The sequence below is a fragment of the Lissotriton helveticus genome, chromosome 2_1, assembly GCF_964261635.1.
Source record: "Lissotriton helveticus chromosome 2_1, aLisHel1.1, whole genome shotgun sequence".
Classification (NCBI taxonomy): Eukaryota; Metazoa; Chordata; class Amphibia; order Caudata; family Salamandridae; genus Lissotriton; species Lissotriton helveticus.
The window spans coordinates 351415814-351434839 of record NC_136059.1 but is presented as its reverse complement, the minus strand read 5'-3'; the positions used below and the strand labels follow the sequence as shown (position 1 = coordinate 351434839).

At 44.8% G+C, this 19026-nt stretch overlaps 1 protein-coding gene across 2 annotated transcripts in view; it reads left to right on the top strand.

Moving 5' to 3' along the window:
• NADK2 (NAD kinase 2, mitochondrial) overlaps window positions 1–19026 on the top strand; it is a 1023510-nt gene that overhangs the window by 464320 nt on the left and 540164 nt on the right. For both annotated transcript variants that reach the window (XM_078674950.1, XM_078674951.1), the window contains exon 6: window positions 10034–10170. In XM_078674950.1, the coding sequence (XP_078531076.1) occupies window positions 10034–10170 (137 nt within the window). The remainder of the gene's footprint in view (window positions 1–10033; window positions 10171–19026) is intronic.

Below are 19026 nucleotides of genomic sequence, written 5' to 3'. Positions count from 1 at the left end.
TTCCTTCTTTACCGCGATCTTTTCTCTGACTAGATCCCCGACTTTTGGAATCCAGACAGGTCTTGCTGGGACAGGTGGTGGTTCTTCAGTGGTTGTTGGCTGTTGTTTCAACTTTATGTTGCTCAGGTCTTTTCTTGTTTCATTCAAGTCCTGCAAAATAGCCAAACGGTCTTTGATATCAAAGCTTTTTTCCTTCACCACTGAAGTTTGACTGTCAAGGTCAGAGATTAACATCCTAGTTCCAAATAATAATTCGTACGGACTGAATCCCTTCAGAGAATTTCTTGGCAAGTTATTTAGACTACGTTGGACACTTATTAGATGTTTGACCCACCCAGCTCCCGAACCTAATATCCTTTCCGTTATAGATTGCTTTATGCCTTGGTTTTTTCTTTACACCATCCCGTATCCCTCAGGAAGGAAGTGAGAAGATTCCCGCTGTGCTATGCTCATTTGGCCATGTTTCCCCTCAGGCTGGAGGGCTAGAGTGAAAACAATTGTCAAACGTAGCATGCTCTTAGCGTATATGCCATTTAGACTCGCAAATCTTTGTATAACAGTCCAGACGTCAGCCGAGTGCTGGTGATCTACATTAAAAGTGGAAACTAGCCTGTATATGTTAATCGCAAGCCTTGCTTTTTACTGTTGATTTTTTCTGGAGTGAAACGACACGGTATTACACCGTTTCTCTCACCACTGCGATTCCTGTTGCAGTTTGGGCAGTTTTTTACAAACATGGTATGATGCAGGCTCATGCCTGGCCACCAGTACCTTGATTGTAATTCTTCCAGAGAATCTTTTAGTTTGAGGTGTCTGAGACCCTCGCCCATATGTGCGTCTGCGATTAACAAGTTTCTCCTGTCCATGTTTGGAATCACTCTATCCCCCACTCCAGGGATTCGAGCAAAAGGGACGGAGTTTGCATCGATTATGTATGTATAATTGAGTGGATAGTTGATCGGTAGCGCTGAGCAGTCACCTTTTGATGACGTTTTCACTGCAAGCACTGTTTCACCGTCAATATACTTCACTGTACGCTTTTTCCGAACTACGGAAGCCGATTTAGTTGCTACCGCTGTGGCTGTCTCAGCCAATGAATTCCCTGCAACGTGAACGCCATCACGCTGATGACTCAGTGAGTGTGTCACGTGAGTCTTTGGTAGTTCTTTTTGTAAAAGAGCTATTTGTTCCCAAAGCAGTTTTTGCTTTATTGTTGCACCTGTGTCATCTTTGTAACCGTTTTGAATCCATTTCTGCAAATCGTTGTTATATGATTTGACGCAGTAATATGAATCGGACACTATAAGTGTCGGGAATTCGCGATCCGCATTATCTAGTGCCATTTTCAATGCTATTATTTCAGTTTGTTGTTCTGAATTAGTTTCTACTGAGTGTGTTTTTGTTAATAGAGGTTTTAGTTTACCTCCGCGCCACACTTCTTTTGTAATCTCACATGTGGGGTTGTATGCTTGTTCTCCCCAAACGGAGGGTTGAGCATGTCCGTCTGTATAGATTACACAAGCGTATTGTCGTAAGGGCAGAATGTCGATAGGCAGAGGGAATGTTCTTTCATATTCTAGATTTTTTAATTCCTTTAGTTCTGGATCAAAGTAGTAGTATACTTTGTCCGTTGTAATTGAATTCACCCATTGTATCCATTCCGGATTCAATGTTGTTGTTGGTAAATTACCCGGGGTTGTTAATGCCTCAAAGGCCGATTCTGCTGTTCTGACTGTGATATGTCTACCGTCCGCTTGATCTTTTTCTCTAGCTATTGCGGTTTGAACTGCATGAACAATGTTTTCCTTAATGCTGTACTTCTTTTCAGCTTCTGTGTACAAGTGTGATTTGAATGCAATTGGTACCTTTTCTCCCTCATTAGAGGTCAGGTATGTGAATCCGCATCTCCCTGGGATGACTCGAATCACAAGATTGCGTGTGTTATCACGTGTTTCTAACTTTGTTTTAATTAACATGTCTGTTTGTAAGGATCTCAGAATTTCTGTGTGTATTTGAGTCCAATTGGTTCTTTTAAAATCTGGTTTTATTAGATCATAAAGGGGTTTCACCCTTTCTGCGTAATTTGCAATGTATGTTCTTCCGAAATTTAGGAAGCCTAGAATTGACTGTAGGTTTTTTAGTGTTCTAGGTGCTTGGAGTACGGCACATTTCTCTAGGAAATTGTCAGCCAGGCTTTTGCCTTCACTTGATAATTCGTATCCTAAGAACAGGACTGTTAGATGGGCAATTCTGGATTTTTTAAAGTTGAATTTGTAACCCTCTGCTGCGAACCCAAGTATTATGGTGTTCACTCTCTTCAAGTGAGTCTCCAAGTCATCATCTGTTAAGTATATGTCATCGACATACGATAATGCTTCGTCGTCATATGTTTGTAGTAATTCTGTTACTCTTGCTGAGAATACTCCCGGGCTGTTCTTGTACCCCTGGGCTAACCGACAGAATTGTTTTTGAGTGCCATTTATTGAGAATGCAGACAAATATCTGCTCTCTGGTGCTATGTTTTGACAAAATAATCCATTAGAGATGTCTAATGTTGTTTTGTATTTTTTGCGCACTATGTTATTCATTAGTGCAGCACTGTGCGAGTTTTGCACTGCAAAAGTTTTGCAACATGAGTTAAGGTGTCGGTAATCCAAAACTAGACGATATGAATTGTCTGGTTTGGAGACCGGAAACAAAGGGTTGTTCATTTGTGAGGTGCAAGTTTCAATCACCCCCTGGTATTCTAGCTGATCTAGGATCTCTTTTACCTGTTTTTTAGCTTCTTGCTTAATTGGGTATTGCCTCTGTGCAGTAGGTTGTGATTTTAACTGGATTTTGTGAGGAGGAGAGTCCTCATCCCATCCTACATGATTTTTATATAAAGCAGGAGCTTGAGCTACTGCCCACTTTCTGGCAAGTGTGTATTTTTTATGAATTGGGATATGATTTGAGAAGGCAGGCATAATTATTTCTTCGCCATGAGGGCACTCCCTGACAAACTCTGGTGGCCAGTCTTTTTCAGCTAGAAGGATGTCATAGCCCTTGGAAAGATTATCCCAAAACAGTCCCCTTATTTTTCTAGTCTTATCCCCTTCTATACGTAAAGTTATTTCATATATTTTGTGAGGTTTGCTAACTCTGGTGTCTGCAGTTTCCACTTGAAGATATTCATTCGTGTCCACTGTCTCCAGATGATTCATAAGGACTTTGCGAGCTATGCTCACTTCTGCTGCGCTGTCTAGCATTGTCTGAGCCCATTCTCCGTTTTTCAGTTGTGTCCTCAGTATTCTCGGCATTGTTAACTACCTTGATACTGGCTACCTTCTTTTTTGGAAATTGTAATTTCTTTTTTAGCTGAGCAGGTTCCTTGTCTTTGGACTTGGCGTGCTCTTCTCTTTGTTCTGATCGTCCTCTTCTTTCCGATTTCTGCGAGGAAGTCTGAAAAGATTGAGAGGGACGTGTATCAATGTCTTGATATCTATCAGGCTTCTTTATATTATCCCTATTTCTAAGGTTATATCTTTTCCCAGAGGGGTCACTCTGGGGTGACCTGTGTATTTGGGTCGGAGATTTTTCTCTTCGCCTAGGAGACCTTCCTCTGGACTGGAATTTCTTTTCTTTAGGATTGGATTGTTTGTTTCCATCCCAGCTCTTTTTCTGTGATGTTGAATTATTATTAAAAAATATTTTTTCAGGACTTTCAATCAGTTGTGGTTTTACTGGTATTCCACCTAAGCTATCTCTACCTAGTTCCTCATAGGATTTTTCTATAATTCTGGCAATTTCAGCTGGTTGGTCTGCTATATCTGTCTCCTTTAACCTCTGGCGGATCGCCACGTTTGCTGCTTCTCCCTTTATGTTGGCTAATAATATAGCCGAGACCTGCTTGAAGTCTTTTAGTAATTTCATACCAAGAGTTAAAGCGGGTTCTGGACCATATTCGTCTTGAATTTGTTTTAGCACATCTGGTATTACCGAAATGGATGGAACACCGTGCGTTTTTGTGTAGATAGAAGCAAAGACTGTACCCCAAGTGTCACAGTCCTCCACGTGTGGTGCGATTCCCATTGGAAGACAGATAGTCAGAATCCTGTGTTTTTCTAACGGGGTGGTGTCTGGAAACACAGCCTCTATTTGGGTGATTTTTTGTGCTAACCAGAATGGTATTTGTTCCCGTTTCGCTGATACTTTACCTAGGCAGGATTGTATGTTCTGTGGTGTAATTTTATTTGTGTTCCCCTGGTGAGGGGTCAGCTGTGGAATTTTAATTGCTGGTTGAATTGTTGAAGTCCGCATCACATATTGGACTAATTGTCTATGTATTTTTATTAATTGTTTTAGCTGTGTTAACAGCTCTGCTGCAGACATCCCATTGATGTCTGGATGTGGTGTGTATCCGGCTAGGACCGGCCACGTTGCTCCTGGTCTACCTAAGGGACCGAGCCTGGTGATGTGATTATTATGTTTTAGGGCGCCATTAAATAAGAGCAAATGCTCTTGAAATTTAAGTGGTACTTCCACCTCCTCGAAAGGAGTGTACTCTCCAGGAGGTTCCTCTACTTTGTAATAGTGGAAGTACTTTGTTACAGCATTTGCTGCTGGAAAATGTATCCATGAATAGTATACCTCTGTCTGCCGATATTCGTGTGCCTCAATTACGAATATGACTGTACCACCTCTAGGTGTCAGTCCATTTTCTATAAGTTTTAAAGTTATAGATTTCCTTTTAATGACCGGGATGAGTATTATATCCGGGTCTGCTTCTTGTAGTGCAGTATCAGCTGCTGCTATTTCAGCTGCTAATCTAACTGCCTCTCTTTCTCCTTCACTGTCTGACATTGTACCGACAGAAGGTTATTTTGTTTGTTTGCAGATCAGGTTTCTTATGGAAGCAAAGATTAGATGCACAATATTTTGGAACGGTTTATCCTTCAACGTTGACTAAACCAAGTACCATACATAGGAGTTTCCTCCTGCGAGGTTTGGCGGATATTTACCTTTCGCCCACTCCAGACGTCTTTGGAGTATTATGGGAAAAGGGGTCTGAGTGAGAAAGCACGACTGAGTTACTCTAAATGTCTTACGTTAATTTTATCGCCCTTCCAAACACGTTGGGCGCCATGTAGTGTAGTTCCTATTATCCCAATAGGCTCTGCGCATTGGAATAATACCTTCAATAGTATAGGCCTAGACCAGACGTTAACTAGGTCTACTACTGTCGATATTAGACTTAAAGTTTTGGGTTTGCCAGCTAGCTCAGAGTTCACTAGAAACTTTCTCGAATAGGCAAGGAGGAGTTGAACCTCCCTGGATAGACAAGAAGGGATTTAGTTTCTGACAACCATAGAACATGACAACTTTGCTCTCCCCTAATCAAGAGTGTATCTCGAGAGTCGTGTGAAAACAAAAGGCAAGTTATTTTACTCAGTCAGTACGTGCATTCTTAGTCTCATCAGATTGTAGAGAAAAGGAAGAGACGGGCGTGTTCAATAAAAGATGTTATTTATTGATCAGTCTCTTTTCTCATACAAGAGAAATGGATCGATATTATTGCAATACTTATGGTTAAGTAAAGTGCATACATTAAAAGCAGAAGTATAAAATAATACTGTAAAAACATTGATATGGTTTCTAAGCCATATGATGGTTTAAAATGAATACATACACATATACATTTGACTAATCGTACTCAACTGGTGTTTCTAACTACGCCTACCCCGTGTACCTGACCTAAGCCTAATACGTGGGCGGGAATAGAAAGTTACAGTTTAAGTTAAGTTTGTTTTTGCCAAGTGTCTGACTAAAGAATTCTCTTCGAGGGGTTATTCAGTTCTGTACCTGGAATCTAGGATGGATGAGGGATGGTATCTCTCGTCTCTGGTCTCGATATTCCAGGCTGCCTGCGAGGGCTACCCGGAAGCGCCGGAGCTGGATTTCTCGGCAGGAGAAATGGGCAGCTGCTCGTTCTCAGCGCGTCAAGAAGGCGGGGCTGCGCCAGCGGGGTCTGCTCTGCTCTGGGCTTCGGCAAGTCTGGCTGCTCCGTCCTCGTCACCACCGCGTGTGTTTGCATAGGGCAATATCGGTAATATTTATACCTTTAAGGTGCCGAGATTGACGTAAGGATGGACATAGATACGTCAATAAGGATGTCATACGACCAGGTCGTTAGCACATTCTTTTGCTGAAGTTCTCGGTGAAATCAAAACAATGGCCGCAGGGTTTTTTCCCAGGTTGTCATAGGTTTGATTTGTTTTGAGAACTCCGTATGCCTTATCAGGGGCTGGAGGAATATCGCTTGTCTAATTAGATGGCAAGCGTTATGACCTAATCAGATAACACGTTCCTGTGCCGTAGTGTGGCTTTATCAGATAACGGTTCCTGCATCATGGGGGTTTTTCTGCCTCATGGGATGGCTGCTAGTTAACTTGTTAGTTTGCTAACCAGAATAGGGTCAGGAATAGGGGGATCGATACAGAACCTATAGGAATACATGACAGATCGACTGGTCAGACCATCACCTTATCCTATTCCACCTCCCCCAACAGATCGTGTCTCTTCCCTCCATCTCAGACCCCTCCTCATAGTCGAGAAACATATCGCAGATCAACACAGATGAGTTAGAAGAGAAAATATCCTCCCTCCTGCCCATCTCCCCGGAAGGCCTCTCAACTGAAGAACTCGCATCCCACTACAATATTACCATGTCCTCCATCCTAGACGAACTAGCCCCCTTGAAGCTGAAAAAACCCAGGAACATACCCTCCAGATCCTGGTTCAACAAGGACATTAATGAGGAAAGAAGGCAACTCAGAGCCTCAGAACGTCTCTTTAGAAAGAATCCCTCCTCCAGCCGTTTCGATTATCTCAGAGCAGCAAGAAGAAAGTACAAACAACATATCAATAATGAAAAATCCACTTTTTCTGCAGCGTGCTGGACAAGGCCTAACACAGACCAAGAGAACTCTTTGACATCATCAAAAAACAAACGTCATTGCCAGCGACATCCCTCTTCCAGCACTCTAAAGCCTAATGTGATTACTTCGCCAACTTCTTTAACGAAAAAATCACCATGATCAAACTCTCACTGGACATTAACCTCCATCCCCCCCGACAGAGACTGCTCTCCAACAATTGAAAGTACCACGAGAAGGCGACCAGCAACAACCTGGTCTTCCTTCGACCCCATCACAGAATCTGAGGTCCTCAATTTAATCTCCTCCTCCAAGCCATCGTCTCATAACCTCGACCCCATACCCTCTCACATCGTCAAAGAGCTGAAACTCACCCTGGCTCCACTTTGGTGCGAAATCATAAACCGCTCCCTAAAAACTGGCATCATACCAGATTGCCCTAAAGTCGGCCAAGTCACTCCACTTCTGAAGAAACCAGGTTTAGACTCAACCGACCTGAATAATTTCAGACCTGTCTCCAGTCTCCCCTTCTTTGCCAAAATCCTAGAAAAATGCGTTCTCCATCAACTGAACAAACATATTGACCACATTAATTTGCTAGACCATCACCAATCGGGCTTTCGAAAAGGCTACAGCACCGAAACTGCAATCCTCAACATCATGGACGACATCTTCAACTCCCTCGACTCAGACCACTGCTGTCTACTCATCCTCCTAGACTTGTCAGCAGCCTTTGACACTGTAGACCATAGTCTTCTCATCAAAGCTCTCAAAGAGCGGGTAGGTAAAGACGAAGTGTTCCTCCAATGGTTCTCCTCCTTCTTCCAAAACCACTCCCAAAGCGTAAAAATCAAATCCTTTGCCTCCAAACTCCTCCCCATGAACAGAGGTGTCCCTCAAGGATCCATTCTCTCCCCTCAACTGTTCAACATATATATGGAACCCCTCACCTCCATTCTGAAAAAAGCGAACATCACTTTTCATCTATATGCAGATGACACCCAAATCTACTTGGAAACCTCATCCTTTAACGACATCCGAAGATTCAACAATACTCTCGGAGAAGTCCAAGAATGGCTATCAACGAACCACCTCAATCAGGGAAAAACTGAGATCCTCCTCATCTCCAACAAGGAAGAAAACCCGCAAATCGTTGAATGGTTGAAAGCCATTGATGCCCTCAATGGAAAACTCACCCTGGTGGCAACCTCTGTCAAATCACTGGGAATCACCATTGACCACAAACTATCCATGACCAATCACATCAAGAACTCCGCCAAGAGCGCCTTCCTCAATCTGAAACTCATCAACAAAATCAAACCCCACATCCCTCCTACCGATCTCAAACAAGCCATCCAATCCCCGGTGTTGTCCAGACTGGACTATGGGAATGCAGTCCTCTCCGGTACAGCTCGCTCCCACCTAACCCCACTCAAAACCACCCTCAATGCAGCAGCCAGAATGGTCACCGGAATCAAACAATTTGACCATATATCTCCCGCACTCAGAGATCTAAAATGGCTCCCAGTGGAAATGCGGGCCAGCTTCGGAACTGCCTGCCTCACACACAAAGCCCTGCAGACAGGGAAACCGGAATACCTTGCCTCCAAACTCAAGAAAGTCGGGCAATCAAGAAGCCTCAGGAGTTCCAACTCCTTCCTACTCATTACCCTGAAAACGCTTAAACAAAAGAACGCAGACCGCTCTTTTGCAGGAAACGCTCCGAAAATCTGGAATGCCATCCCAGTCGACCTCAGAACCACCCCCTCCTTTCCAAAATTCAAAAGCCTCCTAAAAACCCTTTACCTCAACCGCGCCTTCCCGAACGCAATTACGTGACGCACAGGCCTCCTCCAGGCAGTCACCTGAAATCGCGCCCCCACCGGGCAGCCATCAGACATCGCACAACGACTACCTTCCAGCATAAGACTTGCCTTCGCTATGCTTTGAGACTACCTCTTCACCAGTCTATTTCTCTTGACTTTCGCAGGATACTGAGTTATATCTTGTGTACTTCTCTAATGTATATTGTCAGTCGAGTTATATGGAATTGCAGGTTTGGGTTCGTCTTTCAAAGTTTCAAGTTATTGTACATTAATGTCAATTCTAATTCAGACCCTTCATAGTTGTTCTTTGCTCTTCAGCCACAGGCAGTTTCTGTGACAATAGAATCTCTCCTTGGCATTGTTCTGATTGCTGCCACAGTTCAATAATATGCTTTTGACAGTATTGTTACAAATGGTGTTGCTCATATGTTAAGAGTGTTTCTTTCCCACTTTCTCATTCGACATTGGAGAAAGACTGCATAGAGGCATTTCATTTAAATGGTGGAGGTTCCAAATCAACATATACCAGATTTTTGGGTGGTGGCGCAAAGTGTTGGGCAGGGGTGGCGGGAGGGGGGTGGCTCTCCATGTGCTTTGCATAGGGGGGGCCTCAAGTATTGTTACACCACTGGGCTTAATTTACTGATCATGTCATGTTGGGTATAAACAGCCTGCATGCAAGCTGTTGGGCCTAGAGGTTATATTATATTGGTTAGTACATGAATAGTTCAACGCAGAGTGTCGCACTGTTTCCTAAGCAAGATTCTACTGATCTATGGTAATTCTGAGCTTAATGTGCCTTGTATTTGTAATGTGCCCACAAATGTCTTTATTTGGTAGTCTTGTTGCAAGCTCTCAGATTTCATGACTATGGGCTTTATTGCAGAGAAAGATTATCATAAAAATTTCTTCTTAGGCTGTCCTTGCATAATGGAAATTTGTTATAAATTTAGATATTGTGATATTCCATCTGTCTAGGCAGTAAGAAGTGAAATGTGTGCAAATCATATGCTACTAAATTTCCAGGCATGGGCAACCAGAGTGTCAGTATCTTTTGTACGTTTTCCTTTTGAAGACCTTCAGATCTTATTCCTGGTTTTGAAAAGCATATCTGTTGTATGTGGAAGGTTTGATTTATTGTTGCATGCCTTTCTGTTAATGTGTAGTTACTTTGGAACCCATCATATGTAGACTGAACTAAGTTATGATGGTAGGTTAATCTTTCCAACTAAACTCAAATGATCCATATGTGAGTTTTAGATATATGGCTTTATAATTCTGTTATTTTCATAGGTGGCAGTGGCGCCAAAGGATCAGGCTGTACCTTGAAGGAACTGGCATAAATCTTACTCCTGTGGATTTGCATGAACAGCAACTAAGTTTGGAACAGCATAGCCGAGCGCATAGTCATGGAATTCTTCGCGAACATAGTAAGTTTAGTGTAAGGAAAGGATTTTTTTGTTTTATTGTCTTCCTGTCCTCTTGTGCAACATCCGATTGTGACTTGTACATTTTTTCATAAAAATACATGGATAGCTTGTTGCCAAAATAATCATTGATCATGTACCCATCCCCATTCAGCTCTCTGTAAAATTTTGAGCAGGCTCTCCAACCTATCTAAAGACCTTCCAGCGGACCTTTAACCTCTTTGTTTTTTTTTTATATTTGCTAGCGTCCATGTTGTGGTCCAAGGACTTTCTGTAAATGAGGAGCCTCACTAAATTCCTTAAGTCCCCTTTGGACCTTGCCAAGCAGTTAAGAAAAGAGATCATAGTGGGAGTGTAAAACCTTGAGTGGCTGTCCAAGCACATACGCATGATTGGCCGCGTGTTATCATTAACAGTATTCAGTGATGACATCCCCGAATTCCCTGCAAAATATTCATGTTAAACAATGTTTTATTTATTTCTGTGGAGTACAATTACAGAGCTAATTTGATCTAGTTTGTCAAACAGAACAGGATAAAAGAAATAAGGGGAGGAAAGCAGCAGGACGGGGACATTAAAATGAACAAGAAAATAACTGCTGCAAATGACCTCCTTTCTCGAAAGAGCAAAATAAATGGAAAAAGCTATTCGTTGAAAAGGCCAGGATTTCAAGAAATTTCTAAAAGACCAAAAATTAGACTCTGCTCACAATTTTTTACGGTAACAAGTTCAGAGCGTAGTAGCAGCAATGGAGAAATTTCGATCCCCATTAGTAACTGTTCTCGTTTTTTAAATCAAAAGTAGAATTTGATTAGTAGATTTGATAGCCTGACTCAGGAGATACAAAATAAACATTGAGGCCAGAAACTAAGGATACTTTGCTTTGTGAACAATAGCTAAAGCTTTAAAGGAGACCTTTTAGTTTAAGGGCAGCCAATGAATGGATCTGAGCTTGGGTGGAATATGTTTACATCTGAAACATGGCAGGTAGTGGTCATTTGGACCTATTGAATATGTTGGAGGAGTTTATCATGATTGGCTAAATATATTGATTTGTTACAATCAAGCTTAGATTGCATGACATTATTTACAATTGGGATATGAAGATTGATATCCCTGAAAGGGAGGTTCTCTAACAGTATTCTCTGATGGCCATAAACCATATACTGTCTCCACATATGTGCAGAATCTATTATACATGATCTTTAAAAATATTCTTACAAAGAGGATATTCCTATAAGAGGCAATGATTTTTGTGTATACTTTTTTGGATTTAAATGCAATTAGCGAAATTAACTGTACAATGCATTTGGATGAAAACACCATTGTGATTGAGACTTTTTAATACTCCAACTTCTGATAGGCTGAAAACATTGATACTGCACTGTTAATGAATTTTAGAGGCTGACAGATATGGTGGAGTTTGTTTTTACTAAATCACCTGAGAAGAATCTCTAACTTTGGTTGAAAACCTGCATATTTGTTTTTTTCCCTTAGCTCATCTTTACGTCCGCCTTGTTTTTACAAATTTTTTCTTAGGTTGTTTTCCCCCCTTCCCCTCTTTCTGTTGAGCCACCAGATGCGCAGCGTTAAAATATTCTCCCTCAAAGTTGAGGCATTGAAGGTTGACGTTAAGGCTCCAAGGGTGCCAGGAGCCTATCCTCTGGCTTCGGTGCTTTTTCACCATTGGTGTCTTTGTTGATGTCAAGAGCAGCAGAGTCTACTACAGGTCCTCCTGTTACTTCCTCGACTTTGAGAGGCCAAGTCAGGACTTGAAGGCCTGTCCTGCACGTTTTGCCAGTTCCAGAGCCTCCGTCCTCTACTGAAGAGCTCCCTTCCATTAGCGCAGCAGAGGATGACTCAACCTATTAGCCGCCAGAAGGGTTCCTCTTTCCATGGCATTTCCATTTAGGATGAGGCTGATTTCTGTGGTTCCTCTATATACTCTGCTTAACTGTGGACAGGTGACAAGGGTGGACTGAAATCTTTCATTACTATTCTTCTGAAGATGAACCCGTGAAAAAGAGGAAAAGGATCACCATTCTCATCACTCAAAGTAGAGGTAATTCTCTTGGTTGTGAAGATCCAGATCATGTTCTATCCCTAGAAAGGTTAACCTGTTGCTCTTTGAATAGAAGTGCAGTCTGCTAGATCTCCAAAGTATTTTCCTCATTGGGTTTCACAGGTAGATGAGGTTTCCTTCAAAAGATCACCAATAGAGCAACAAGGAAGCCTTAATTGAGGCATCAGCTGCCATTTATGAAGCCTCATTCGATTTGACACGTAAGCTAGATTCATGATCGCTCTGGTTCCGGGGCTGTTGAGTTCCACGGTGCACACCTTCCAGACTCCAGCTTCCATCAAATCTGTGGACATAAGGTTTGATGGAAGCTTGAGTCTGGAAGGTCCCTTGAGGGACTCGCCCACAAGGGAACATGGCGGCTAGCTAGTGTGCTAGTCGGGAGCTGCTCTCTCACCCGCGGCGAAATGGAGTGACTTTTTCCTCGCATCTTTACGGCTTTTACCCGTCAGGAGCTGACACATTTTCCGGGCTTTGTTGAGTCCGCCAGGGGGGATTGAGGATTAAGGCTGTGGAAAATAGCTTGGCTGTGGCTTACTGCGGTCCGCTGTGGTTTGCTCAGCGACGGCGGATGCTGTAGACGTAAGTGCCGCTTATGACGCTGCAACGCTGCTCACCGTTCCTCTTTTCTTCACCCCGCTTTGCCTCCCCACTTTACTTTGTTTTTGGGTTTGCCCTGGACTTCATCCTGGGATTGCCGTACTCTGCAGTTTCGCAGCCTGTAGTATTTTCCCTCTGCTGCCTCACGGTAGGTTAGTGTTTGATAGCTTGAAGGGGGGGGTGAATGTGGATTTGCCCTGCAGTTCTCAGGGTGGCGAGTGCACTCGGAGAGTTCCGAGCTGCACTCCGCTTCCCCAATTTATCTTTAAAATTAGTGATATCTGCTGGTACTGTCGGTGTTTATGCTGGTAGTTCCCAGGAGGGGGGGTCAGGAAGTACGGTATACAATAAACGATGGCATCAAGCATCAGTTGCAATTACAGCACTTACAGCAGGGCAATCTTGTAAGGCAGAATAAAAAAGCAAGCTTGGGATATGGCATGACTGCTAACGGTTTACCTCATATGAGTAAGGGGAAAGGGGTGGAGCTAGAGAGCGAGTTCTAAAATCTTATTCTAGAAGAAGGTTTTGTGGAGGGAAAAGAGGAAAACACAGGCAAGGAAGTGGCTTGGGGGAGAAGATATAAACTGAGATCGAACCTCTTCCAGGAAAAGGTCGAGGACCCTAAGGTGGAGCTACAAGTAGATCACTCCCTAACCTCCACACAAGGCAAAACCAGAAATAAAAGCTTGGTTACTAAAGAAGGTAGGAATAAATTAGCAAAAGAAAAAAAGAAGAAAGCTGCTCAGTCAGCATCCAGAATAACACCTTCATTAAAGTCCTACTTTAAGTTAAACCCACAGGTTAATTCACAGAGCAGTATTGACCTGTCTACCCTTAAGGAGGTACAGACAGGGGTACAGACAGAGCCTGCCTCACAAAACGTTGAAACTGTTACCTTACTTCCTTTGACATCAGTTTATGCCATTTCGGTTTCAAACAAGTACTCACCCCTGAGCGATACTGTTCGAGGCATGTGGGCTGCTGAATTCATATCTATTGCATTAAATCGCCACCTAGTGTTGGGTCCGGATGATTGCACATTGTTGTCCTGGAGAAGTCTTCGAAGTATCACGGGATAGGTGGCTCCTCCCCTGGACTACACTGCGCATGGGCATCCTCAGATTGTTTTTTTCCGCCATTGGGTTCGGATGTTAACATCTTAGCTCAAGTTAGGAAACTTTTTCTCAAAGCCAAAAGGCTTTCGCGACCATCAGTATCGTTTCGATCGGTATCGATAACATTTATCTATAGGACATCGACTATCGGACGGCTTCATTCACCTCTCGCATCGAGTTACATCGACGATGGAGAGTAGAGGCCTTTTCAAAAGGTGTCCGCTTTGTAATGCAAAATATGCACACAACGACGTCCACCCTGTGTGCAACAAATGCTTGTCACCGGACCACAATGAAGGCCAATGTATGGCCTGTGCCCGGTTCAGATCAAAGAAGACTCTTCAGACCCGACGCGCGGCTCCCTTGCAAGCGAATAGGCCTGCACCAGAACCAGATAATATCTTCGGGACCGGAGACGAAGAAGTCGTCGAGCTACCGGACCGAGATGACTCATCGGAGCAGGGATCTGTGCATGGATCCGACTATGAAGCCGATGAAGTGGAGTATCTGGAAGACGAGGAGACTTATGAAGTCGTCGAAGAGGTAGGAGACGTCGACGTTCAGGCCCTTGGGGCCGAGGAAGATAGCTCGGAGGAGCTAGGCCCAACCGTCGATACGGGGGCCGATGGACATAATATCAATACGGCTCAGGTCGAGGGATCGCCTCAAGGCCTTACCCAAGATCTACCTTCGAGTTCAACAGCCCCGCAACAAGGCCCGGCTTCGAACATTATCATTGAGCCATCGGTTTCCAAACCAATTTTGGTTTATCTCAGCAAAACGAAACCGAAGCCAGCACAGTCGAAATCGAAACCGAAAGTGCAACTGGCTCTAGTCGGCGCCAAGGCCTCCAAACCCTCAGGGCCGACGAAACAAATGAGGGACTTCGATGCGGGGAGCTTCCAGAAGGCCCTCGAGTAGCGGGGCGCCAAGGGCCACGGTGAAGATCTTCGAGTCGAAGACATCGGCACCGAAGGGAGCCGTTACGCAGCTCGAATCGAGACAGAGCTCCACTACTCGATCACTGACGGGGACCGGAGAAAAACGTCGGTTCAAAGTCAGATGCGGCGCATGCGGAGCATAAGGCCCAAGACATGGCCCTACACGTCGGGGAGTCGATTCAAAGAATCAGAGACAAGGCTCTGTCGGCGGGACCGAAGAAAGTCACAACTGCAAAGTTGGTCGCTACGTCGGCGCCAATAAAATACGGTTTGCCACCGCCAGTGAGGCCGAAGATGTTCGAGCCAAAACAGAGCATTGACCCCGTAAAAAGACCCGCATTGGCCCACAGGCCTGCATACGAGACAGAGGAACGAGAACTGAGGAAGTTCATCGACTCGGAAACGGGGAGACTGTCTATCTACAAAAGGAAAATAGTCCCAGAAAAACCCATGGAGTCTTTCAGGATTCCTTTTAAGAAAAAGAGGGGTTCACCTGCGTCACCAGTGATGGTCGAACACTTGCAGACATATGAGCAGGAGCCTCAATCCTTTTCCCCTACATACTCGGATGCAGGGGCATATGACGATAATAATGATGCTGATGACGATGTGATGGACACTGGTCGTGATGATAAGAACCACCCATGGGCAGACCCTGCTGACCCAGGCAACATGCAAAATGACCCTGATACTACTGTCTACAATGTCAAAACATCACCAATTGAAGACACTATAGCTTTCAACGCTCTGATTGAAAGAGCTGCGTTAAATCATGACGTTGATCTTCATAGTGATACTGTGGAAGTGGACTTCCTTGTGGACACGTTCTCAACTTCCGAAAGAAGTGTAAAGACACTACCAATGCTCATGGGCGTTCTTAAACACGCCAAGGACATTTTCAAAGAAAATACTAGAGCAAGGGTAGTTAACCCGAGAATAGAAAAAAATTATAGGCCGGCACCTGTGGATCCTACCTATATTAAAGGTCAATTGCCTTTGCACTCTATGGTGGTTGCAAATGCAAGGAAGAGGGCAAACTCGCAGTCAACGGGAGATGCGCCTCCGCCTGATAAAAGAGTCCAAGATACTGGACACATCTGGCAAAAGAGTGGCAGCACAGGCTGCAAACATCTGGCGTATTGCTAATACTCAGGCGCTTCTGGCCAGATATGATAGGTCACACTACGATACTCTGGAGACATTGTTACAGCACCTCCCAGAACAATTCAAGGAAGGAGCAGAGCTGTTGGTTCAGGAGGGGAAGCTGATCTCCAACGCTTCCATTAAGTGTGCACTAGACACAGCTGACACTGCAGCTAGGGCTATAAACACTTGCGTCATGCTAAGGCGACATGCTTGGTTGAGGATATCTGGTTTCAAACCAGCAATACAGACCACCATTCTTAATCAGCCAGTAAAACACTGACTTCTTGTTTGGCCCTGAAGTTGATGCCACCCTAGAAAAGATTAAAAAGGACACAAACTGCAAAATCCATGGGAGCTCTGCAGTCGCAGCAGTTTCGGGGTGGTTCCTTTCGGCGCTCCAATAACAGAGGAACCTCAAGGGGCCAAAACACCCAACAAACGCAGTATAACAAGGGAGGTACACAATCCACCTACAATAAAAATCCCAGGGGTGGATATAGAGGAAATAACATCAAGGGCAGAGGAAGAGGAAACAACAACTCCAGATCCTCTGCCAATACCAAACAGTGACGCCATGTCACTGCTCCCGACCATCTAACACCTGTCGGGGGGAGACTACAACAGTTCCTGTCTGTATGGAAATCCATCACCACAGACAGGTGGGTACGAGATATTGTACAGTACGGGTATTGTCTAGAGCTTACAGCCACTCCACCCAACATTCCACCAAGACACCGTCCTTTGTCCGCAGAGCACTTACTCTTATTGCAGCAAGAGGTCGTCAGTATGCTGCAAAAAGGAGCCATAGAGCTCGTGCCTCTAGCGGAGCAAGGATCAGGGATGTACTCTCTGTACTTATTGATTCCAATAAAGGACGGGTCTCTCAGGCCCATACTTGACCTACGACCTCTGAAGCAATACATTCTGTCAGAGCACTTTCACATGCTCACCTTACAGCAAGTCCTACCGCTTTTAAGTCGGGGAGATTTCCTCGCAACACTGGATCTCAATGATGCGTACTTCCACATTCCCATGCACCCTTCCCACAGAAAGTATCTCAGGTTCACCATTCAGGATCAACACTACCAGTTCAAGGTCCTACCCTTCGGAGTGACGCCGGCACCAGGGTATTCCCCAAGTGTCTGGCGACAGTGGCGGCACACCTAAGAAGACACCACATACATGTCTACCCTTATCTGGACGACTGGCTTATTCAAGCGAAGTCGGCCCAGCTGTGTGCCAGCCACGTGTCCCACACCATTCACCTCCTTCACGATCTGGGATTCTCACTGAATTACCCCAAGTCTCATCTTCAACCCGCCCGCGTACGGCAGTACCTGGGCGCAACGATAGACAATTTGGCAGCCACAGCTCAGCCAAATTCAGTGCGGATACACGGCATGCATTTGCTGATACAAAAATTCAGACCTCAACACTCGCTTCAGGCAAGAGTGTTCTTGCAGTTGATAGGCATGATGGCCTCCTGCATCTTCATAGTCCCGCATGCGAGACTACATATGCGCCCGCTTCAGGAGTGCTTGTCACGTCAGTGGAACCAGGCTCAAGGGCAGTTAAAAGACCTAGTGTTGGTGAGCGGTCGGGCATACAACTCTCTGCATTGGTGGAATCCACACAACCTTTGCAAGGGCCGACCGTTCCAAGAGCCTGTACCACAGGTAATACTGACAACGGACGCATCTCTCCAGGGATGGGGAGCTCATGTACTCCATTACACAGTGCAGGGACTATGGACGACACAGCAGAAGAAGATGCACATCAACCTTCTAGAGCTGATGGCAATCTTCGTGGCACTGAAAGCCTTCAAAGTACATCTGTGCAACAAAGTCGTGTTGATCCGGACGGACAACATGACTGCCATGTACTACATACAGAAGCAGGGAGGAACACACTCTCCACAGTTATCTCACCTGGCTCAGAGCATGTGGAAGTGGGCCATTCAGAGGAACATGTTCCTCATGGCGGAACACCTCCCAGGCAAGGACAACCAAATGGCGGACCTGCTCAGCAAAAACAGCCACCAGATGCACGAGTGGGAGATACATCCATCAGTACTCCAGCCGTACTTCCATCAGTGGGGTCATCCAGAGGTAGACCTATTCGCCACAAGGGAAAACGCAAAATGCCGAAGCTTCGCCGCCAGGTTCCCACATCCGCAGTCGCAGGGCAATGCGATATGGATGAACTGGTCAGGCAAGTTTGCGTACGCTTTTCCCCCAGCGCCATTGATTCCGCTAGTGGCACGCAAACTGAGGCAACACTCGATGACACTCATCCTGGTTGCTCCAACGTGGGCACGCCCACCTTGGTACACCACGCTCGTGGAACTTTCCGTGGTGCCTCATCAAAGGCTGCGACTAACAACCAGACTTTTGACGCAGAGCCATGGCGACATTCAGCACCCAGATCCGCAACAGCTCAACCTGGCGATCTGGCTCCTGAGGTCTTAGAATTTGGATACCTCAACTTGCCCCCAGACTGCATGAATATCATAAAGGAGGCGAGAAGACTCACGACTAGAGCATGTTATGCGGCAACATGGAAAAGGTTTGTCATATACTGCAACAATAATGACATTAACCCACTAGATGCATCTATTCAGAACATTATTTGTTATCTGTTGCATTTATACAGATGTAATCTGGCTTACAGTTCCATCCGCATACATCTATCCGCAGTAGCAGCCTACCTGCAAAACAGGCAGCACCTATCCCTATTCAGAGTACCTGCAATTAAAGCCTTTCTTGAGTGTCTCAAGAGAGTGATCCCTCCGAGACTTCCACCTTCACCAGTCTGGAACCTCAACCTGGTTCTCACAAGACTCATGGGGCCACCCTTTGAACCTCTACATTCCTGTGAGATTCAATTTTTAACCTGGAAAGTGGCTTTCCTAGTAGCCATCACCTCACTCAGAAGAGTTAGTGAACTCCAGGCGCTAACCATTCAAGAGCCATTA